This window comes from Gopherus evgoodei, chromosome 9 (assembly GCF_007399415.2).
Source record: "Gopherus evgoodei ecotype Sinaloan lineage chromosome 9, rGopEvg1_v1.p, whole genome shotgun sequence".
In the NCBI taxonomy this organism is placed as follows: Eukaryota; Metazoa; Chordata; order Testudines; family Testudinidae; genus Gopherus; species Gopherus evgoodei.
The window spans coordinates 60,691,879-60,711,564 of record NC_044330.1 but is presented as its reverse complement, the minus strand read 5'-3'; the positions used below and the strand labels follow the sequence as shown (position 1 = coordinate 60,711,564).

Sequence of the window (19,686 nt, the reverse complement as noted above, 5' to 3'; positions counted from 1 at the left end):
AAGCAGAGACTCAATGTCCAGGCCAGTGATCCACCCAGCCCTCAATCCTCCTAATGCCACAGTCATGTTAGAGAGACATAGTTAATTGGTGGGGGGGGAGTCAAGGGAGAACAAAACCAAGGTGGAAATCCAAGTACACTAAAGTTACTGAGGCTCCCTGCTGACAGCCTCAGAGTTAATCGGTTTATTGATAAGCATAGCACTCCTGAGCACAGCCTATTCCAGCGCACCAAAGTCACCAACCCCTTCCTCCTTACCATCATCCGCTAATTGAAAGCCATGCAGCCACTCCTCGGGATTGAGCTCACTGTAGCTGTCAATGCTGAGCCCGTAATCATCGGCATAGAGCTTACCCTCTGGCCCGGGATCCATGAAGCTGAGGTGCGTGCAACACGAAGTTGTCAGGAACTCAGACAACTTACCCGTTTGGGTCCTGGGCGAGACAGAGAGGAAAGGTCAGATCAGAAGTGCCATGGGCTTGTTCTGCTAGCTCTGCATCAGGCTGAGGACCCAATGGGGCCAATGGAACTGTAGCGTACTGGCTAGCATGGTGTCCACATGCACTGCCCGCTACTGGCTGGAACGTCAGACTGCTCAGCGAGCCCTAGACCGCTACAGCCCTCAATGGGGATATTGTCCAATACTGTGACCATCATCAAGTGTGATTTGACCTTAGATCTCTTAAGAGCCAAACCTTTAATGGCTTTAACCTTTATCAGGCGCGACCTCTGCAGGCCTGGAGAAGCAATAAATGAAAACCCATCCAGTACTGCATATTTCTTTTGCACCTGACAGTGATCAAGCTAAGCAAGAGGGATGCAAACAAAGCATAGGGAGCCATGCTTTCTTCTGCTTAGAAATTTTGGGGTGGGAGAGGGAGAGTCAGAAGAAAGGCCACTGGAGAAAGATATCCACAGCCACCAAAGCAGAATGGGACAGATTGATTGACAGAGTTATTGAGAGGTCAGAACACTACATAAAAACAGATGCCGAGTTAGCTGGAAAGAGGAAGAGGCTCTAAGAATGTGAATGTCTCTTTAAACCTCTATTACAAAGCACACTGCTGAGGCAGCATTTGTACCACAGCCACCCCCTCCAGCTAGGAATTGGAACTTCAGAAAGAGGGAGGAATGCCTGAGGGTCTGCCTGAAATCTCCTTGCAAATAAACATGAACCAGGTAACATAATGCCTCTTGGTGGGTTGTTGGCAGTAGGGGTGAAACTTCAGACCTCTGGACCTAGAGGTACAGCCCTCTCCTGCCTGAGCTAAGACCCAGCTCTGGTAGCTCAATGACTGTAGTAGACTTATACACCTCTTTAATCCAGCCACTAGAGGGGGACAAAGCACCCAGACATGGCCAAAACTGGACTATGGGACCAGACATGGGGAGGGAACAGAGGGCAGGTCCCGTAGGTCACTCAGGGACCAAAGGGAAAATTTAGAGAATTTTTCTTTTCTGCAGTATACAAATCCAACCCCAAGCTATTCACCGCCATGCACAGTGCCTCCTCCTCTATGCAATGTACTCCCATTGATAACGACCTCTGCTATTTATAAAACACCCACCACTGCAATATCAAAGTATTGGACACTAGGAATGGGAATAAGGGTTTGTAGGGTTAGCTCATGGCACTGATCTGGGGCAAGACTGCACAGTGCTTGGCAGGTTCCCAGCTGATGCGTTGGTTTATGTCTCTGTGCAGACTTTATAACTGAAGGTTTAGTAAAAACACCTCCTGTTGCAAAGCACTTCAAATCCTCTTCTCTGGGACCTCTTGTGCCCATGGGTAGGAGGAGCACTCCTCCTCCCCACCGCGTCCCAAGCTGAACAGGGTAAAATAGGGCCTCTCTTTGAACTGAAAGGTATGCCAAACCCGACCACTTTGCCCCTAGGGCTTTAAAGGCTTTGGATTACCCCAGAGTGGGGACTGAGGGACAAGGTTACTACCAAGTAGGAATGCTCAAACATGTCATCATGAGGGGAGATTGCTGGGCGTTTATTAAGCTGAGATTGCATCTGCTCAGATCAGAGCTGGCTGGCAATGCTTTGCACAGGAGCATTCCTTCAACCCCTGCTTCACACAGTCCTTGGAGCACATCAGCCGGCGGGTACACGCTATGGCAACAGTAGCTCTTGCTTACCTTGCCCCACCAAAATACCCATCTTGCAGCTTCCTCAGCATTGCCAGCACCGTCGGGTGGATGCTGGTTCCAGTTTCATCTGTCACAGAGAGATACCAGCCATGAGAATGACTCAAGGGAGACACATTCATTTAGAATCTCACTGCAATCCAGACAGGGCATTTTGTTTTATAGCATTTATTATTCTCTCCAACCACTGGAAGGACAACTCCATGAGGACCCTTCCTGCATGCCCAACATACAGAGACTTTTCCCCACCTCCGTTTTATTCTAAAAAATGGCTTCCCTGGTCACCCAAAGACCTAGCTGTTGTGTTGGGACACAGGGCATGACTACACTATAAACTTAAATCAATCAGCCTATGCTAGGTCAAATTACAGCCCAGCTCACATCCACACTACCCTCCGTCGGTCATTGTTGCTCCCCTTTTCTCTTTAGCAGGCTGCCTTCCACTGAAGCACCAAGCAGTAACAAGGTAATTTAACATTCAAGACACATCCAGCCAGGACTTCTTGGGAGCCCCAGGCATAAGCGGTTGTGTGCTGTGCTAGGCCTGGCCTATATACCCTCGTGTGGGGCTCAGAGTGATAGTCAACACACTGCAGCTTACCACCCATGCAGTGGCAAGATACATAGCGAAAGAGACAGAGAGTTAGTCAGGGCAAGGAGATCAGTCCTTCTGCCCAACAGGCAGTCTCCATAATTGAGGTACCTCATTAGGAGGTGTAACAAGGTTGATTAGGTACCTCTAAAAGTGACCAGAGGTTTCCTAATGATGTTAGGAGAACAATGGTCATTTGAACTGTAACAGATAGCGTATACTGTTGCTCAAAGACTAGACATCAGCATGAGTCAGCTGGATTGACTACTGCAGTGAGGAGACATGAGAGAGTTATAGAGTGGGACGGAGAGATGGAAATGCTCTTTGTCCCTCTTTTAGGGGAAAAGATGACTAAGGGACAGTCAATTTAATTCAAAGGCAGCAAATTTAAGGGCAATAAAAGGAAATACCTTTTTACACAATGCATAACATGTGGAACTCATTGCCACTAGATACAGAGGCCAAGAGTGTAGTGGGTTTCAAACAAAAGGGTTAGACCTTTTCATAGACAGATGATGAGGATGTAAGCCCTCATGCTTCTCAGCATTAACCAATCACTAAGGCTAGGAAGGCACTGCAGTTATCGCAGGTTATTCCATAGTTGTCTGTCAAGTTTTCTTGCACGCCCTCTGAAGCAGGTGGCATTGAAGCCAGGACACTTGGCTGATCCAATCCTAGTTCTTCTACAGAACTACAGGCTTCCAAAAGGGCTTTTTTTTTTTTTGCACCAAGTCATCTTCCCAACTGCTCTTCTAGAGAGACCTCCAAGAGGGCAGCCAGAAAGCCTCTCATTAAGGGACGGAGTGTTGGGAATGAGCTTGAACATCAATAGCAGACAGAGAGAGAGAGAGAAATTAACAGAGTGGGTGAGAGCAAAGGTGACTCCACCCAGCCTCAGGAGATGGTTCATCCTCTCCTTAGATCAAAGGGACCCATGACCCAGTAGAACCTCTCTCTCCAATGCAGGGTTGTTTCCTAGCGTGTATGGACTTGAGTTCTGTCCAGGCTGATTATTTAAGTTGTGCCAAGCAATGGGGCTCCCTCCACTTTTCCCAAGCCAAGAGGTTTCACTACAGAACCAAGCCAGCAACAAGCCATGAGGGGAAAGTTCCTCTGCCAAACATGACAATGGAAGAGATCACACTCTGGAACAGGAACGGCTTCAGCACAGGTGAGATGTCCTCTAGGCAAATCTCAGCTGTCTCAAGGGAGTGCCTTTGTTCCAGAGTTACCTCGTGATCAAACAACCTCCCTGTAACGTCACAGGCCACTTATGCACCTGACAGGCTGGAGGAGATCAGGGAGGAATGTCCATATGGGAAAGAAGCAAGGGCAGCTAGTCTTCAAGAAGGAAGCAGATGATGAGTAGGCAGGATATAAAGTCTTTCCCAGATGCCAGTCTCATAGGGGGATCCCAGCCAGACTGCCATGGGCAGGCAAAACAAACCCATTCTAAGCACTTAGGATTTATACTGACAGGGCCTGGGCTGCAAGCACAGCCAGCCCAACTTGAGGGCTTCCAGGGACAGGGCTGCTGCAGGGAGGGGAATGAAATATCATCCCCAGGTATTAGAGTTCAGGGGAACTGCAGGAAAAGCAATAGCATGCCACAGCAAGGAGCACATTAGAAATACCCAGACTGGGCTTAAAATAGACTGGGGCAACAGTGAAAATGAGAGGGGCAGGATGAGGAAAGTCCCCCTCTCCATGGAGGGCCAACGGCAGGGCTGGCTGGCCAGGGAAGAACGGTTCTGTTCCTTGTTTCTGGGCTTGGATGGAGCCACTGCTCACTTTGCCAATACTTTATTGGTTCTTTTTCCTTCATAACTATTTAACAAAAACTTTCTTTTTTTAAGTGATGGAGGAAGGTGGAAGGGAGGGAAGTGGAAAAACAAAAATGAAAATTCAGATGGAAATTGTTGCAAATTACGATGTCCTAGATGAGGCAGTTTTTTCTACAAAGTAGTGTTTCATTCATCAAAATTCAACCAGCTCAAGCCAACAGCAGAGCTCTAGGCTGGCATGGACTCTGGAGATACCCGCAATGTCTCAAGGCACAGGCACTTCCTACAGGCAGGGAGGGAGGCATCTAACACTGCTGTTTTGCCAATATTGCACAACGCAGCCTCTTTAGCAAAGATCTGCATTCCAAGGCAACTGTGAGTTGAGCTCTCGGCCCCAATGGTGTCCAGTCTGACCCTTTCCTCATGATGCAGTGCCTTCCACAGCAAGGCAAGCTATTCACAGGTATGACATTATTGATATGAACTGTGACCGTATAGATCATTGTTGCAACCAAGGTCCTATAAAAAGCAACAGAGTGTCCTGTGGCACCTTATAGACTAACAGAAGTTACACCAAATCTTATACAAAAGAGGTCAAGTAAGGTATCTATGAAGGGTTATGATTATGCTAACTGTATGCATGTATCATTTTTGTATTTAAAGTCATAAGTATTGGCCCTATACCTGTTTCAAATGTCAGCTCCTGGTGTAACACCCACAAAGTAATCAGCCAGATATGCCATGCAAGATATCTGCAAACATGTTATAATTTGCCAGACATGATCATCTTGTTTATATGTTTGTATCTCATTTGTATTATGAGTTATAAACATGTCTGTCTGTATTTCAAATTTGGCCTATGCTTCTGCATGACACCCCAGACAGTTTGGCATCAGCAAAATGGGCCATCAAGCAGACCAAATAAAGGATCATCAGCTATATAACTGACCCATTGAGAGAAGGCAGATACACCTTGTGACTCAGCAAGGCATGCAGGGACATGCCTATGGAGAGAACTCTAAGGCTTCCAAGCCATGTGCTAGGCAGCTTGTGTTTGAAACAAAGGAAGCACAGGCCACATGGCAAGAGATTATAAAGGGCAGCTGCATCTTCTCCATTTTGTCTTCAGTCCTGCTTCTGACCTCTGCAGGAACTGTGCTTGAAACTGAAGCTCTGAACAAAGGACTGAACACCCCATCCAAGCTGGGATGTTTGTACTCCAGAGACTTGACTGGTTTAAATCAGCAGTAATCGCATCAAGCCTGAAACAAGCCTGAACTAAGAACTTCGCAATTGTTGTATGTATTTGATTCCATTTAACCAATTTTAACTCATCTATATTTCTTTCTTTTTATGAATAAACCTTTAGATTCTAAAGGATGGGCAGCAGCATGATTTGTGGGTAAGATCTGACTGGTATATTGAGCTGGGTCTGGGGCTTGGTCCGTTAGGATCAGGAGAACCTTTTTTCTTTTACCGGGGTTTTGGTTTTCATATTCATTCATCCCCATACAAAGCGGCGCTGGTGGTGATACTGGGAAACTGGAGTGTCTGAGGGAATTGCTTGTATGACTTCTGGTTAGCCAATGGGGTAAAACCAAAGTGCTCTCTGGCTGGTTTGGCGTGCCGTAGTAGTAAAGGACCCCCAGCCTTGGGATGTGACAGCCCTGCTCTAAGCAATTTGTCCTGAATTGATACTCTCAGTTGTGCCCCACCAAAGGCCGCTTCGTTACAACAGATCAGAGCATGACAGCACAGCTCTGCCTCCTTCCCATTGATCAGCTGGGGCCTTTGGACCAGCTCCACAGAACTTTAGTGCAGCTCTGCTAGGTGCTGGGGCCAAGAGGCTACACTGTGTTTAAGGGATGCATTGACTTTGCTTTTCTGGATACGCATAGAGACAGGCCAGAGGGCATTTACCAAGCATGGTTTGCGAGATGGGGAAGGTGATTGTCGGCCGTCCAGTCATCCTCCAGCGGCTGCACAGGTAGGAGAGGTCTGTCCGCAGCATCTCCACGATCATCTTGTTGTCCAAGGCCAAGTAGAACTGCTGCTGATCGATAAACTGCAGGGGACACAGGAGCAGAGGTGAGCATGAGAGGATGAAAGCCATAAGGACTCAAACTGCTACTGCAGCACAGGGAGAGGTGGGAAGTGGACCATTCATGGGACAAAGGAGCAAAGCTAGAAAGGGCTTCTGCAACAGCACAGCAAGCGGGTCAGTCCATTGCCATGGATTGGTTCTGGGGCATCTGCAGGATTTAGGGGTCTTACAGGTGGCATGTGCTGTAGGTTGCATGAGTGCAAGACAGGCAATACTAGAGAATCACAGAGGTTGTATGGGAGTAGCTAGTTCTTGGCTGCTAGGTCCCACTGGAAATCCTTTCTACATAACTTGCCTGGAGATTGACAACCCCAGATTCAAGACTCCTGCTTTAGGCATGGCTGCCAGCTCTCCAGCTGATAGGCAGGTGTGGGAAGGTGTTAATGCTGTCATACAGGGGTGGGAACCTGCTCGCTGTCACAGAGTAATTAACCAGGGAATCTGTGGCAGTGACACTTCTGGAGAGAAGAGCAATGGGCACTGCTGAGTAGCATCCTGCTGTGAGAGGAAGTGCCCTTCCACTGCAATTTTAGCAGCTACTTTAGTGACAAAGCACACATCAATAAAGAGAAAGACCAGATTTCAATAGCTCTGTAGGAAGGCATTTAACAGCAGGTGCTGCATACACAGACTCAGTTAAATCGCTATTAGATGAATGCCCTCATCGGGGTGGCAATGGGGGGGGGGGGTGTCACTTCTTTCCCACACAGTCTGCTTCTCTCCCACTTACCTTCACACCACCTATAAAACACAAGTCATCAGCCCAAGAGACACAAGCGTAGCTGCTGTATCATCTTGGTGACTGGAGCTCTGACTGCTCTGTTCTGTCCTGACAGCCTGTGGATTTTAGGCTGGGCTGATAGCCTCCATTTGTCTACAGAGCTGCAGATGGTGCAGACTTCACAGCCTCTCCAGTGTGCATAGCCCTGATGCAGAGAAGTCACCTGCTGTAGCAAGAGGACGACCTGCCTCTGCCTACACAGCCCTCAGGTTCTCTGTCAAGCCTGCCAGCCTGGGGGACAGTTGGCAGGAGATTTTAATTGCCTACCTACTCTCTACATATAGGAGCCAGGGAGCAGCCTGCTGCACCCTGGCTTTTGATCATTGCACGCCTAGGTGGGGCTAGAACCAGGGACCTAGAAGGTGAAAATTTCCCTGCTCTATTACCAATCCCTCTTGGTGTTCTTAAAAAGGAGGAAACCAAGAGGTTTTACAGTTTGCCACAGTCAAGGTCCTTTTCCTAATTTCTCCCTATTCACAGCAGCCTCTAGAGGGCTACCCTGTTTGTGAAGAAAAGGAAGAATTGCTTATAGGAGCACTTTCTACCCATACACTCAGTGCTTCCCCAACCAGGAGGCTCTAGCTGTTCCCTTTCCCTTCTTGTGAGGCTCTCTCCATAAACTGCTTTGTTGGTACACCCAGCTGCAAGGCCTTGACCACCATGGCATCACATGGCACCGCAGGCAGCCACGCTGTTCCCAGGACTGGCTGAGCGAAGAGACATTTCCTTCCATTGCCTATGCACACACTGCTTTTATGGTAGGGTCCACACAGGGGCTGGCCTGCTGTCATGGATCACTTTCTTTAAAAAACAACAGCATTGAAGCACCTGCTATGGAGAAACTGACAGAGGTTTCTGTGGACTGGGTCAAGATTGGCAGGCCCCATCTCTGACTTTGTGCCTCTTTGAGGGACCAGATAGGTGGACCAGCCTTTTATTGGCGCAGCCTCTGTTGGTGAGAGAAACTAAGAAGAAGAGCCCTGTGTGGCTTGAAATCTTGTTGCTCTCATCAACAGAGGCTAGTCCAGTAAAAAGACATTCCCTCCCCAACCTTGTCTTTCTAATACCCTGGGATCCGCATGGCTACAGCTACACTTAGCAGTTTGCAGTATCCTTTAAAAAGAAGCGTGTGCTTCGAGCCATAAAGGCCATGTACCTACCTGGTTGGAGCTGCACCGCTTACACATCTCCTACCATGACACACAGCCCAACAACCTACCTGGGGTGTAAAGGTGAAGATGTTCTTTCTGATGTTGTAGAGCTTGGATGTGCCCAGGACTCCCATGTACCGGAAGGGTCGTCCACTCAGATTCATTCGCTTGTTGCGACCTGTGAGAAGTGGAAAGAGGAGAGGTCAATGCCTCTGTTACTGAAATGCTTTGAGAGGACACCTAAGACAGGACATTTGAGCAAAAAGGCTCAGGCTCAACAGCTGTCCACTTGCAAAGAAACCCACTTGATTCAAGACACATCTGGAGCAAGAGTGTTTCCAATAGTGATAATCTTGTTACTTTTGGACAACACTTTGGTTCGAGGACAGCTCCCCACTCTGGATGTGCTATGCTGCACCTTAGGCATTATAGCCCATTTGAGCACTAGACCGGGACTCTGGAGATTTGGGTTCTATTCCTGCATCTGGCCTCCTGGATGATTTTGGGCTGCTTTATGCCTCAGTTTCTCCATCTGTAAAACTGGGACAATACTGCTATAAAAAAGTGCTAGATAAGAGCTAGGGACTCATTATTATGCCCTGTTCCAACATGCTTCTTGCACTGGAGAGTTAACATTTACAGCCCTCCCACTGGATCAGGCTCTATTGTTATCGTTGTAGAGAAAACTGAAGATTTGTAGCTTAAATGAAATCCAGCTGCTAGAACAGTCATATGCTCCCTCCTTTGAACTCCTAGGTCCCACACTGCTTGTGCCAGGATGTTTGAGTCCCTTGTTAATATACTGGCACCAGTGAATGAAGGCTTTCCTCACCATCATGCAGCAAATCCCAGGCAGTGGGGTGCACAGACAACCCTGAGCAGAATATGCAGTGGGGAAGCTATTCGGTATGTAAATGAAGATGTGCTCTCAGAACAGAGGAAGGAGACAGTATGATGTTGCATTCCATATGTTTTATGGAAATATGCTTATGAACGTGACTATGGGCTGGTCTACACTACGGGGGAAAATCGATCTTAGATACACAACTTCAGCTACGTAAATAACGTAGCTGAAGTCGAAGTATCTAAGATCGAATTACTCACCGTCCTCACGGCGCGGGATCGATGTCCGCGGCTCCCCCTGTCGATTCCGCAACTCCGTTCGGGTTGGTGAAGTTATGGAAATCGATATAAGTGCGTTCGGGGATTGATATATTGCGTCTAGATGAGATGCGATATATCGATCCCCGAGCAATCGATTGCTACCCGCCGACACGGCAGGTAGTGAAGACGTACCCTATGATGTAACTGGAATATGCTTTATGGAAAAGGTCTCTTGTAAGATATCATAACCAGCGGAGGGCAATGGTACATGACTTACAAGGAAAGGCTGAGGGAACTGGGCTTATTTACTCTGTAGAAGAGAAGAATGAATGAGGATCTGATAGCAGCCTTCAACTACCTGAAGGGGGGTTCCAAAGAGGATGGAAATAGGCTGTTCTCAGTGGTGGCAGATGACAGAACAAGAAGCAATGGTCAAGTTGCAGTAGGGGAGGTCTAGGTTGGATGTTAGGAAACACTATTTCACTAGGAGGGTGGTGAAGGACTGGAATGGGTTACCTATGGAGGTGGTAGACTCTCCATCCTTTGAGGTTTTTAAGGCCCGTCTTGACAAAGCCCTGGCTGGGATGATTTAGTTGGGAATCGGTTCTGCTTTGAGCAGGGGATTGGATAGATGACCTCCTGAGATCTCTTCCAACCCTAATACTCTATAACAAAGGTTATAACCTACTGAAATATATTCCTCCTATTTGTATGCATGTATCATTCTTGTATCTGAAGCTAGAAATATAAAATATAACTCTGAGGTCCTATTGCAATTATGCAAAGTGTGGGCCATTAATGGTGGTTTAGAATGCTGATGGCTCCCACTGACTAGGACAATTGATTGTAAATGGTTTATTTACCTGCATGACTTCCTGTGCACTCGCAAAAAGAACAGGAGTACTTGTGGCACCTTAGAGACTAACAAATTTATTTCAGCATGAGCTTTCGTGAGCTACAGCTCACTTCTTCGAATGCATAGAAATGGAACACACAGACAGGAGATATTTATACATACAGAGAACATAAAAAGGTGGAAGTACGCATAGCAACAGGAAGAGTCTAATCAATTGAGATGAGCTATCATCAGCAGGAGAAAAAAAAACTTTTGAAGTGATAATTAAGATGACCCATAAAAGGTGTGAGGAGAACTTAACATAAGGAAATAGATTCAATTAGTGTAATGACCCAGCCATTCCCAGTCTCTGTTTAAGCCTGAGTTAATTGTATCTAATTTGCATATTAATTTGAGTTCAGCAGTCTCTCTTTGGAGTCTGTTTTTGAAGTTTTTTTGTTGCAAAACTGCCACCTTCAAGTCTGTCACTGAGTGGTTAGAGAGGTTGAAGTGTTCTCCCACTGGTTTTTGAATGTTATGATTCCTGATGTCAGATTTCTGTCCATATTCCTTTGCGTAGACTGTCCGGTTTGGCCAATGTACATGGCAGAGGGGCATTGCTGGCACATGATGGCATATATCACATTGGTAGATGTGCAGGTGAACGAGCCCCTGATGGCGTGGCTGATGTGATTAGGTCCTGTGATGGTGTCACTTGAATAGATATGTGGACAGAGCTGGCATCGGGCTTTGTTGCAAGGATAGGTTCCTGGGTTAGTGTTTATGTTGTGCGGTTGTTGGCGAGTATTTGCTTCAGGCTGGGAGACTGTCTATAAGTGAGGACTGGCCTGTCTCCCAAGATCTGTGAGAGTGAGGGATCATCTTTAAGGATAGATTGTAGATCTTTGATGATGCGCTGGAGAGGTTTTAGTTGGGGGCTGTAGGTGATGGCTAGGGGCGTTATGTTATTTTCTTTGTTGGGCCTGTCCTGTAGTAGGTAGCTTCTGGGTACTCTTCTGGCTCTGTCAATCTGTTTTTTCACTTCAGCAGGTAGGTATTGTAGTTTTAAGAATGCTTGATAGAGATCTTGTAGGTGTTTATCATCTCTGTCTGAGGGATTGGAGCAAATATGGTTGTATCTTAGAGCTTGGCTGTAGACAATAGATCATGTGGTGTGTCCTGAATGGAAGCTAGAGGCATGTAGGTAAGTATAGCGGTCAGTGGGTTTCTGGTATAGGGTGGTGTTTATATGACCATCGCTTATTAGCACAGTAGTGTCTAGGAAATGGACCGCTTGTGTGGATTGATCTAGGCTGAGGCTGATGGTGGGATGGAAGTTGTTAAAATCATGGTGGAATTCCTCAAGGGCTTCTTTTCCATGAGTCCAGATGATGAAGATGTCATCAATGTAGCGCAAGTAGAGTAGGGACGTTAGGGAACGAGAGCTAAGGAAGCGTTGTTCTAAGTCAGCCACAAAGATGTTGGAATACTGTGGGGCCATGCGGGTACCCACAGCAGTGCCGCTGACTTCAAGGTATATATTGTCCCCAAATGTGAAGTAGTTGTGGGTGAGGACAAAGTCACAAAGTTCAGCCACCAGGTTAGCTGTGATATTATCGGGGATACTATTTCTGATGACATGTAGTCCATCTCTGTGTGGAATGTTGGTGTAGAGTTCCTGTGTACTGTGGGCCAACCCAGGAAGCATGGAGACAAGAGGGGTCTTACAGTGACATGTGACCATGTCACATGATACGGGAATCCATCTTAATTCTTGTACTTTTTCATTGATGAGGCTGGGGTGGGGACAAGCAGATTCCCGCCTTGTGTCAAAGCTATAAAAGGGAGGGGAGCAGGACAAAAGAGGACGCCAGTCATGAGAAAACCCCTGCGTACCACCTGAGATGTCTGCTGGAACTAACACGGACTGTACCAGGAGAAAGGATTGGGCCTAGACTATGAAGGAGCTGTGAAAGAAGCTTATTAGAACATCTTTGAGAGTGAGATATTACCTGTTATCAGTTTATTAGTGCATTAGGCTTAGACTTGCATGTTTTTGCTTTATTTTGCTTGGTGACTTACGTCGTTCTATTACTTGAAACCAATTAAATCCTACTTTTTATACTTAATAAAAATCATTTCTGTTTATTAATAAACCCAGAGTAAGTGATTAATACCTGGGGGAGCAAACAGCTGTGCATATATTTATAGAGGGCGGACAGTTTATGAGTTTACCCTATATAAGCTTTATACAGAGTAAAACTGATTTATTTGGGGTATGGATCCCATTGGGAACTGGGTGTCTGAGTGCTGGAGACAGGTAACCTGCTCAGCTATTTTCAGTTTAGACTGCAGCTTTGGGGGTCTGGACCAGACCGTGGGTCTGTGTTGCAGCAGGCTAGCATGTTTGGTTCAACAAAACAGAGTTCTTGAGGTCCCAAGCTGGTAGGGAAAATGAGCTCAGAGGTAATTTCAGCACATCAGGTGACAGTCCCAAGGGGGTCTCTGTGACCCATTATAGGCAGATTTTCAAGAAGCTGTAGGCTGTGCTAGCAACGCGTTCCACAGGGCTTTCAGGAGTACTGGCTGGAGCTACACAAAGCAAAAGGCTGGGTTAGGACTTGAGAGGTCTCCCTTCCCCAGGCAATCCCTTCACAACACCCAGCATCTGGTTCAAAACAGGTCCCTTCTAGAGATCAAGCAAGCAACACAAGAGGGGACGGCTGAAGAGTTAGCAGTCTCTAGAGGAAGAGGGAAGGAGCGTCAGCATTAATTCAGACCTCCCTCGCCTGCATTCAACTGGTCATAGGAAGAGAGAAGAGGTCAAGGGCTTTGGATGAGAACAGGGCTCTTGTCTTTTTGAAGTCATCCAAAGCCCAAGATTTGGTGGTGATGGGGGACTTCAACTACCAGATATATGTTGGGAAAATAACACCGTGGGGCACAGACTATCCAATAAGTTCCTGGACTGCATTGCAGACAACTTTTTATTTCAGAAAGTTGAAAAAGCTACTGGGGGGAAGCTGTTCTAGACTTAATTTTAACAAATAGGGAGAAACTTGTTGAGAATTTGAAAGCAGAAGGAAGCTTGGGTGAAAGTGATCATGAAATCATAGAATTTGCAATTCTAAGGAAGGGTAGAAGGGAGTACAGCAGAATAGAGACAATGGATTTCAGGAAGGCGGATTTTGGTTGGCAGTTTTTCAAAGGGACACTTTTAAGGGCCCAAAAGCAAGTTATTCCGATGGTTAGGAAAGATAGAAAATGTGGCAAAAGACCACCTTGGCTTACCCTTGAGATCTTGCGTGACCTACAAAATAAAAAGGCGTCATATAAAAAAATGGAAACTAGGTCAGATCACGAAGGATGAATATAGGCAAATAACACAGGAATGCAGAGGCAAGATTAGAAAAGCAAAGGCACAAAATGAACTCAAACTAGCTATGGGAATAAAGGGAAACAAGCAGACTTTTTATCAATACATTAGAAGCAAGAGGAAGACCAAGGACAGGGTAGGCCCACTGCTCAATGAGGAGGGGGAAACAGTAACGGGAGACTTGGAAATGGCAGAGATGCTTAATGACTTCTTTGTTTCAGTCTTCACTGAGAAGTCTGAAGGAATGTCTAGTATAGTGAATGCTTACGGGAAGAGGGTAGGTTTAGAAGAGAAAATAAGGAAAGAGCAAGTAAAAAATCACTTAGAAAAGTTAGATGCCTGCAAGTCACCAGGGCCTGATGAAATGCATCCTAGAATACTCAAGGAGTTAATGGAAGAGGTATCTGAGCCTCTAGCTATTATCTTTGGGAAATTATGGGAGACGGGGGAGATTCCAGAAGACTGGAAGGGGGCAAATATAGTGCCCATCTATAAAAAGGGAAATAAAAATAACCCAGGAAACTACAGACCAGTTAGTTTAACTTCTGTGCCAGGGAAGATAATGGAGCAGGTAATCAAAGAAATCATCTGCAAACACTTGGAAGGTGGTAAGGTGATAGGGAATAGCCAGCATGGATTTGTAAAGAACAAATCGTGTCAAACTAATCTGATAGCGTTCTTTGATAGGATAACGAGCCTTGTGGATAAGGGAGAAGCGGTGGATGTGATATACCTAGACTTTAGTAAGGCATTTGATACGGTCTCGCATGATATTCTTATAGATAAACTAGGAAAGTACAATTTAGATGGGGCTACTATAAGGTGGGTGCATAACTGGCTGGATAACCGTACTCAGAGAGTAGTTGTTAATGGCTCCCAATCCTGCTGGAAAGGTATAACAAGTGGGGTTCCGCAGGGGTCTGTTTTGGGACCGGTTCTGTTCAATGTCTTCATCAACGATTTAGATGTTGGCATAGAAAGTACGCTTATTAAGTTTGCGGACGATACCAAACTGGGAGGGATTGCAACTGCTTTGGAGGACAGGGTCAAAATTCAAAACGATCTGGACAAATTGGAGAAATGGTCTGAGGTAAACAGGATGAAGTTCAATAAAGATAAATGCAAAGTGTTCCACCTAGGAAGGATCAATCAGTTTCACACATACAGAATGGGAAGAGACTGTCTAGGAAGGAGTATGGCAGAAAGAGATCTAGGGGTCATAGTAGACCACAGGCTTAATATGAGTCAACAGTGTGATACTGTTGCAAAAAAAGCAAACATGATTCTGGGATGCATTAACAGGTGTGTTGTAAACAAGAAACGAGAAGTCATTCTTCCGCTTTACTCTGCACTGGTTAGGCCTCAACTGGAGTATTATGTCCAGTTCTGGGCACCGCATTTCAAGAAAGATGTGGAGAAACTGGAGAGGGTCCAGAGAAGAGCAACAAGAATGATGAAAGGTCTTGAGAACATGACCTATGAAGGAAGGCTGAAGGAATTGGGTTTGTTTAGTTTGGAGAAGAGAAGACTGAGAGGGGACATGATAGCAGTTTTCAGGTATCTAAAAGGGTGTCATCAGGAGAAGGGAGAAAACTTGTTCACCTTAGCCTCCAATGATAGAACAAGAAGCAATGGGCTTAAACTGCAGCAAGGGAGATTTAGGTTGGACATTAGGAAAAAGTTCCTAACTGTCAGGGTAGTTAAACACTGGAATAGATTGCCTAGGGAAGTTGTGGAATCTCCATCTCTGGAGATATTTAAGAGTAGGTTAGATAAATGTCTATTAGGGATGGTCTAGACAGTATTTGGTCGTGCCATGAGGGCAGGGGACTGGACTCGATGACCTCTCGAGGTCCCTTCCAGTCCTAGAGCCTATGAGTCTATAAGTGTTCCCTTATCTCAGCGTCTCTCAACCTTTCCAGACGACTGTACCCTTTTCAGGAGTCTGACTGTCTTATGCACACCAAGTTTCACTTCACTTGAAAAATACTTGCTTACAAAATCAGAGCTAAAATACAAAAAAAACTGTCTCAGCAGAGGGTTACTGACAAACTGCTGACTGAATCTCTCATTTTTGCCATGTAATTATAAAATAAAATCAGAATATAAATATTGTACTTACATTTTAGTGTAAACTGTATAAAGCAGCATAAACAAGTCATTGTCTGTATGAAATGTTAGTTTGTACTGACTTTACTCATGCTTTTCCTGTAGCCTGTTGCAAAACTAGACAAATATCTAGATGAGTTGATGTACCTCCTGGCAGAGCTCTGCGTATCCCCAGGGATACATGCACCCCTGCCTTATCTAGATGACAAAAGAGTTCAGACTCCAACTGACCTTTCACCCTCCATGCCCCTTGTCAGACTTTCGCCCCATGAAAGCTGCCTGGACAGTCAGCAGGTACGGAGCCCGTTGGAGGTCTGCATGTAGGAGCCCAGCATCACAGCATCTGGGCTGCAGGCTCTGCACTGGAGGTTGTGAGGTTTTTAAATGAGGGGAAAACCATTTCCATCGATCTATGGCTCTGCTGAAACTTGTTATAACAAGATCTAGATTTGGAAGCAAGCTTGACCAACGTGGCCATATTGATGGCAGCCTGGGCTTACAGTCAGCAGGTTGGAGACCGATGTTGGTGCTTGAAAGAGGGATTTGGGGAGGGGGGTTGGGGGGAAGAGAGAGACAGAGAGAGAGAGAGATGGGTGGTGACAAGGCTGTAGGGAGCTCTCCCAAGAGTCCGTTGCCCACTACATGAGCGGGGTTAAAAGGTGTGCAGGGACCATTAGAGAAAAAAACATACCTGTGTTCAGTCAGGAAAGGGTTACTGGCAGCCTCATGACATTCTCCAAAAAAAAAAAAATGGGGGTGGGAGGGGAAGGAGCTGATAGTGTCAAGGGAACTGCCACAGCTGAGACAAGACTTGCTGCTCCGCTGGCCATTAGTGCACATTGGAAAGTCAGACACAGGGAGGATCGAGTCATTTCCCAAGCTGCCTTTCCCTGTCCCATCAAGATGTTCTATCACCCCCTACCCCAGGTGCTTAGGCAAAGCTCCAGCCACTCACCTAATCTGGCATAGATGTGGCTGAGGATCCGGGCCGGCTGCACTCTGATGGGATAGACATCAGCCACTGTCTCCACCTCGATGCCCTGCTTCTTCAGGATGGCCTTGATGCTGTCTGTCTCGGCTAGGATGCACACTGGGTGAGGGTGGAGAGGGCAGTATTAGCAGCTGGAGATCTCAGGCCACGAACTTCACTGCCGAATGGCCATTCCCCCTTTGCGGAGGCTGCTCAGAGACTGGGTGCAAGTTGCTTGGCGATGACTGCTTGCGTTTCATCATCGTTAGGGTCAGCACCCATCCCAACTAACCTGCCACCCTAGAGAACAACCTGGGCTCTCCGCCATGAGGGGTAGAGGTCCGAGAGCCATCCCCCTGGCAGCAACAATTGCCATGTTGAAGCTTTCATTGCCCAGTGGACTGGATCAGAGGTCTAGGTTAGCAGGTGACAGAGGTGAGAGCAAGACTCATCACGATATGAGCCAGCAATGGCACTGGCAGGAGATCATGGTTTAAAGGGAGCACTTAAATTTCTATAGCACCTTCCATCCTGAAGGACCCTTAAGAACTTTACCAACTTAAACAGATTCCTTTATATAGCTCCCATGTCACTTGGGCCACTGCTGAAATGTAGCCATCTCTGTGGAACAACGTAGCAGCTGGTTTAACTGAAGGGAGACAAGGAATCTTTAAATCAGACTCCTGGCCCCTTCATTCTCAGAGCACCATCCAAAAGAACACATCTCAAGCAGCAAACCAGGCTGGGGCATTGGCTCAGCACTGACTCAGAAGGGAGAGTCCCCAGACACACCAACACCTGAGAGGTCTTCCAATCAAGTATTGATTGAGTTGACTCTGTTTGGCTTGAGTGATCTCACAGGATCAGAGAAACTGTAAAGGGGGAAATGTTACTTTTGCCATCACCCCATGGCACCACTCACCACTTGTATGAAGCCTTTCAACCCCCTGAAAGGGCAACCAGCTGCACCACCCATTGCCAGATGCAAGTAACATCTGCCAAATCAAGTCAGTTACCAGATTCAGTGTGGTGAAGCTGCCAGCTCTGCTGGCGGGCAGGAAGCCATCCTGCATTTTGCAGCCAGAGACTGTTTCCATCCCTTCTTGTGTAGCATACTTACAGCAACCTGTAAGACTGCCGTGCTCACCTTGGACTACCACATCCGGTTTTGGGACAGTAGCAAATCTGCGATTCAGGGGATCAATTTCACCTGGAGCCAGAAATCCCTGTGTGAAGAAATAACCAGAGAGAGGAATTGCCCTCACCGAGAAGACAAGCTGCTTACAGAGACCCCTGTTAACATTACCCTAGCAGCAGAACACATCAGCAACACAGATCACACATTGAGGACCAGATCAGATGGGGAACCCCGATCTGTCAGGTTCAGTCGATCAGCATTACAATGAGCTATTAAAGCCTACTAGAAAAAGATAGCTTGGAAAAACCTCTTCCCCTTTCTGGTACTCATGGATGAGTCAATTCGGAGCCAGACCCTCCTTCACCCAGAGAGTTATTTTGCTTATAACACTATAAGAGCATTTTAAAAAAAAAGAGAACTGGATAAATTCATGGAGGTTAAGTCCATTAATGGCTATCAGCCAGGATGGGAAGGAATGGTGTCCCTAGCCTCTGTTTGTCAGAGGGTGGTGATGGATTGCAGAAGAGAGATCACTTGACCATTACCTGTTAAGTTCACTCCCTCTGGGGCACTTGGCATTGGCCACTGTCAGAAGACAGGATACTGGGCTAGATGGACCTTTGGTCTGACCCAGTATGGCCGTTCTTATGCTTTCTTGGAGAGACTCTGAGTAACGAGCACACTCTGGCCAGAAAGAATATTTAACTCTTTAATCCCACCAAGCCCCCATTTGCTATAGTTTGGCAGAAGAGAGCTCACCCAGACAGGGAAATTCCTAAAAACAGGCCTGAAAGATGAATGAAGTAGCTACGCGCTGCAGTGGTCATAGTACAGTGCACTGCTATGCTGAATAGCAGCCCCTGGATGCTGACTGGGGACTTCACTATCCTGGCGGAGGGATGTTTTACTGCAGAGGGTATGGTGTGGTGGATGATGTTACTTAGACAAGCCTCCAGACACTCATATGAGCATATTTCAGAAAAGGTTGTTCACCCAACACACTAGCCAGCAAGCAGGGCCAAGCAGAGTGCAGTGACCAGAAGAAGAAAGGCTGGAGATAAGGCCTTGAGTAGAATGCAACAGAACAGCCCCATGTGTTTGTCAGAAAGACAAGTGCTACTCAGAGGCAGATGCAGAGACTACCTAGGAATAGGGCGCTACAAGGAAAAGACGACGGTTACTCACCTTTGTAACTGTTGTTTTTCGAGATGTGTTGCTCACATCCATTCTAGTTAAGGGTGCACGCGCCACTTGCACGTTCATTGGAAGATTTTTATCCTAGCAACCCCCGGTAGGTCGGCTGGGTTGCCCCCTGGAGTGGCACCGCCATGGCACCGGATATATACACCTGTCAACCCGACCACTCCTCAGTTCCTTCTTGCCGGTTACTCTGACAGTGGGGAAGGAGGACGGGTTTGGAATGGATATGAGCAACACATCTCGAAGAACAGTTACAAAGGTGAGTAACCGTCTTTTCTTCTTCGAGTGCTTGCCCATATCCATTCCAGTTAGGTGATTCCCAAGCCTTACCTAGGCGGTGGGGTCAGAGTGAGATATCACAGAGTGTAACACTGCGGAGCCAAAGGCTGC

The 19,686-nt window shown here is 46.7% G+C and overlaps 1 protein-coding gene across 3 annotated transcripts in view; it reads right to left on the bottom strand.

Moving 5' to 3' along the window:
• Positions 1 to 19,686, bottom strand: part of PHKA1 (phosphorylase kinase regulatory subunit alpha 1) — a 95,277-nt gene that overhangs the window by 32,030 nt on the left and 43,561 nt on the right. For all 3 annotated transcript variants that reach the window (XM_030574383.1, XM_030574382.1, XM_030574384.1), the window contains exons 13-18: positions 18,106 to 18,184; positions 16,944 to 17,078; positions 8,633 to 8,742; positions 6,449 to 6,593; positions 2,144 to 2,222; positions 258 to 433 (exon numbers count right to left, since the gene is read on the bottom strand). In XM_030574383.1, coding sequence (XP_030430243.1) covers positions 258 to 433; positions 2,144 to 2,222; positions 6,449 to 6,593; positions 8,633 to 8,742; positions 16,944 to 17,078; positions 18,106 to 18,184 — 724 coding nt within the window. The remainder of the gene's footprint in view (positions 1 to 257; positions 434 to 2,143; positions 2,223 to 6,448; positions 6,594 to 8,632; positions 8,743 to 16,943; positions 17,079 to 18,105; positions 18,185 to 19,686) is intronic.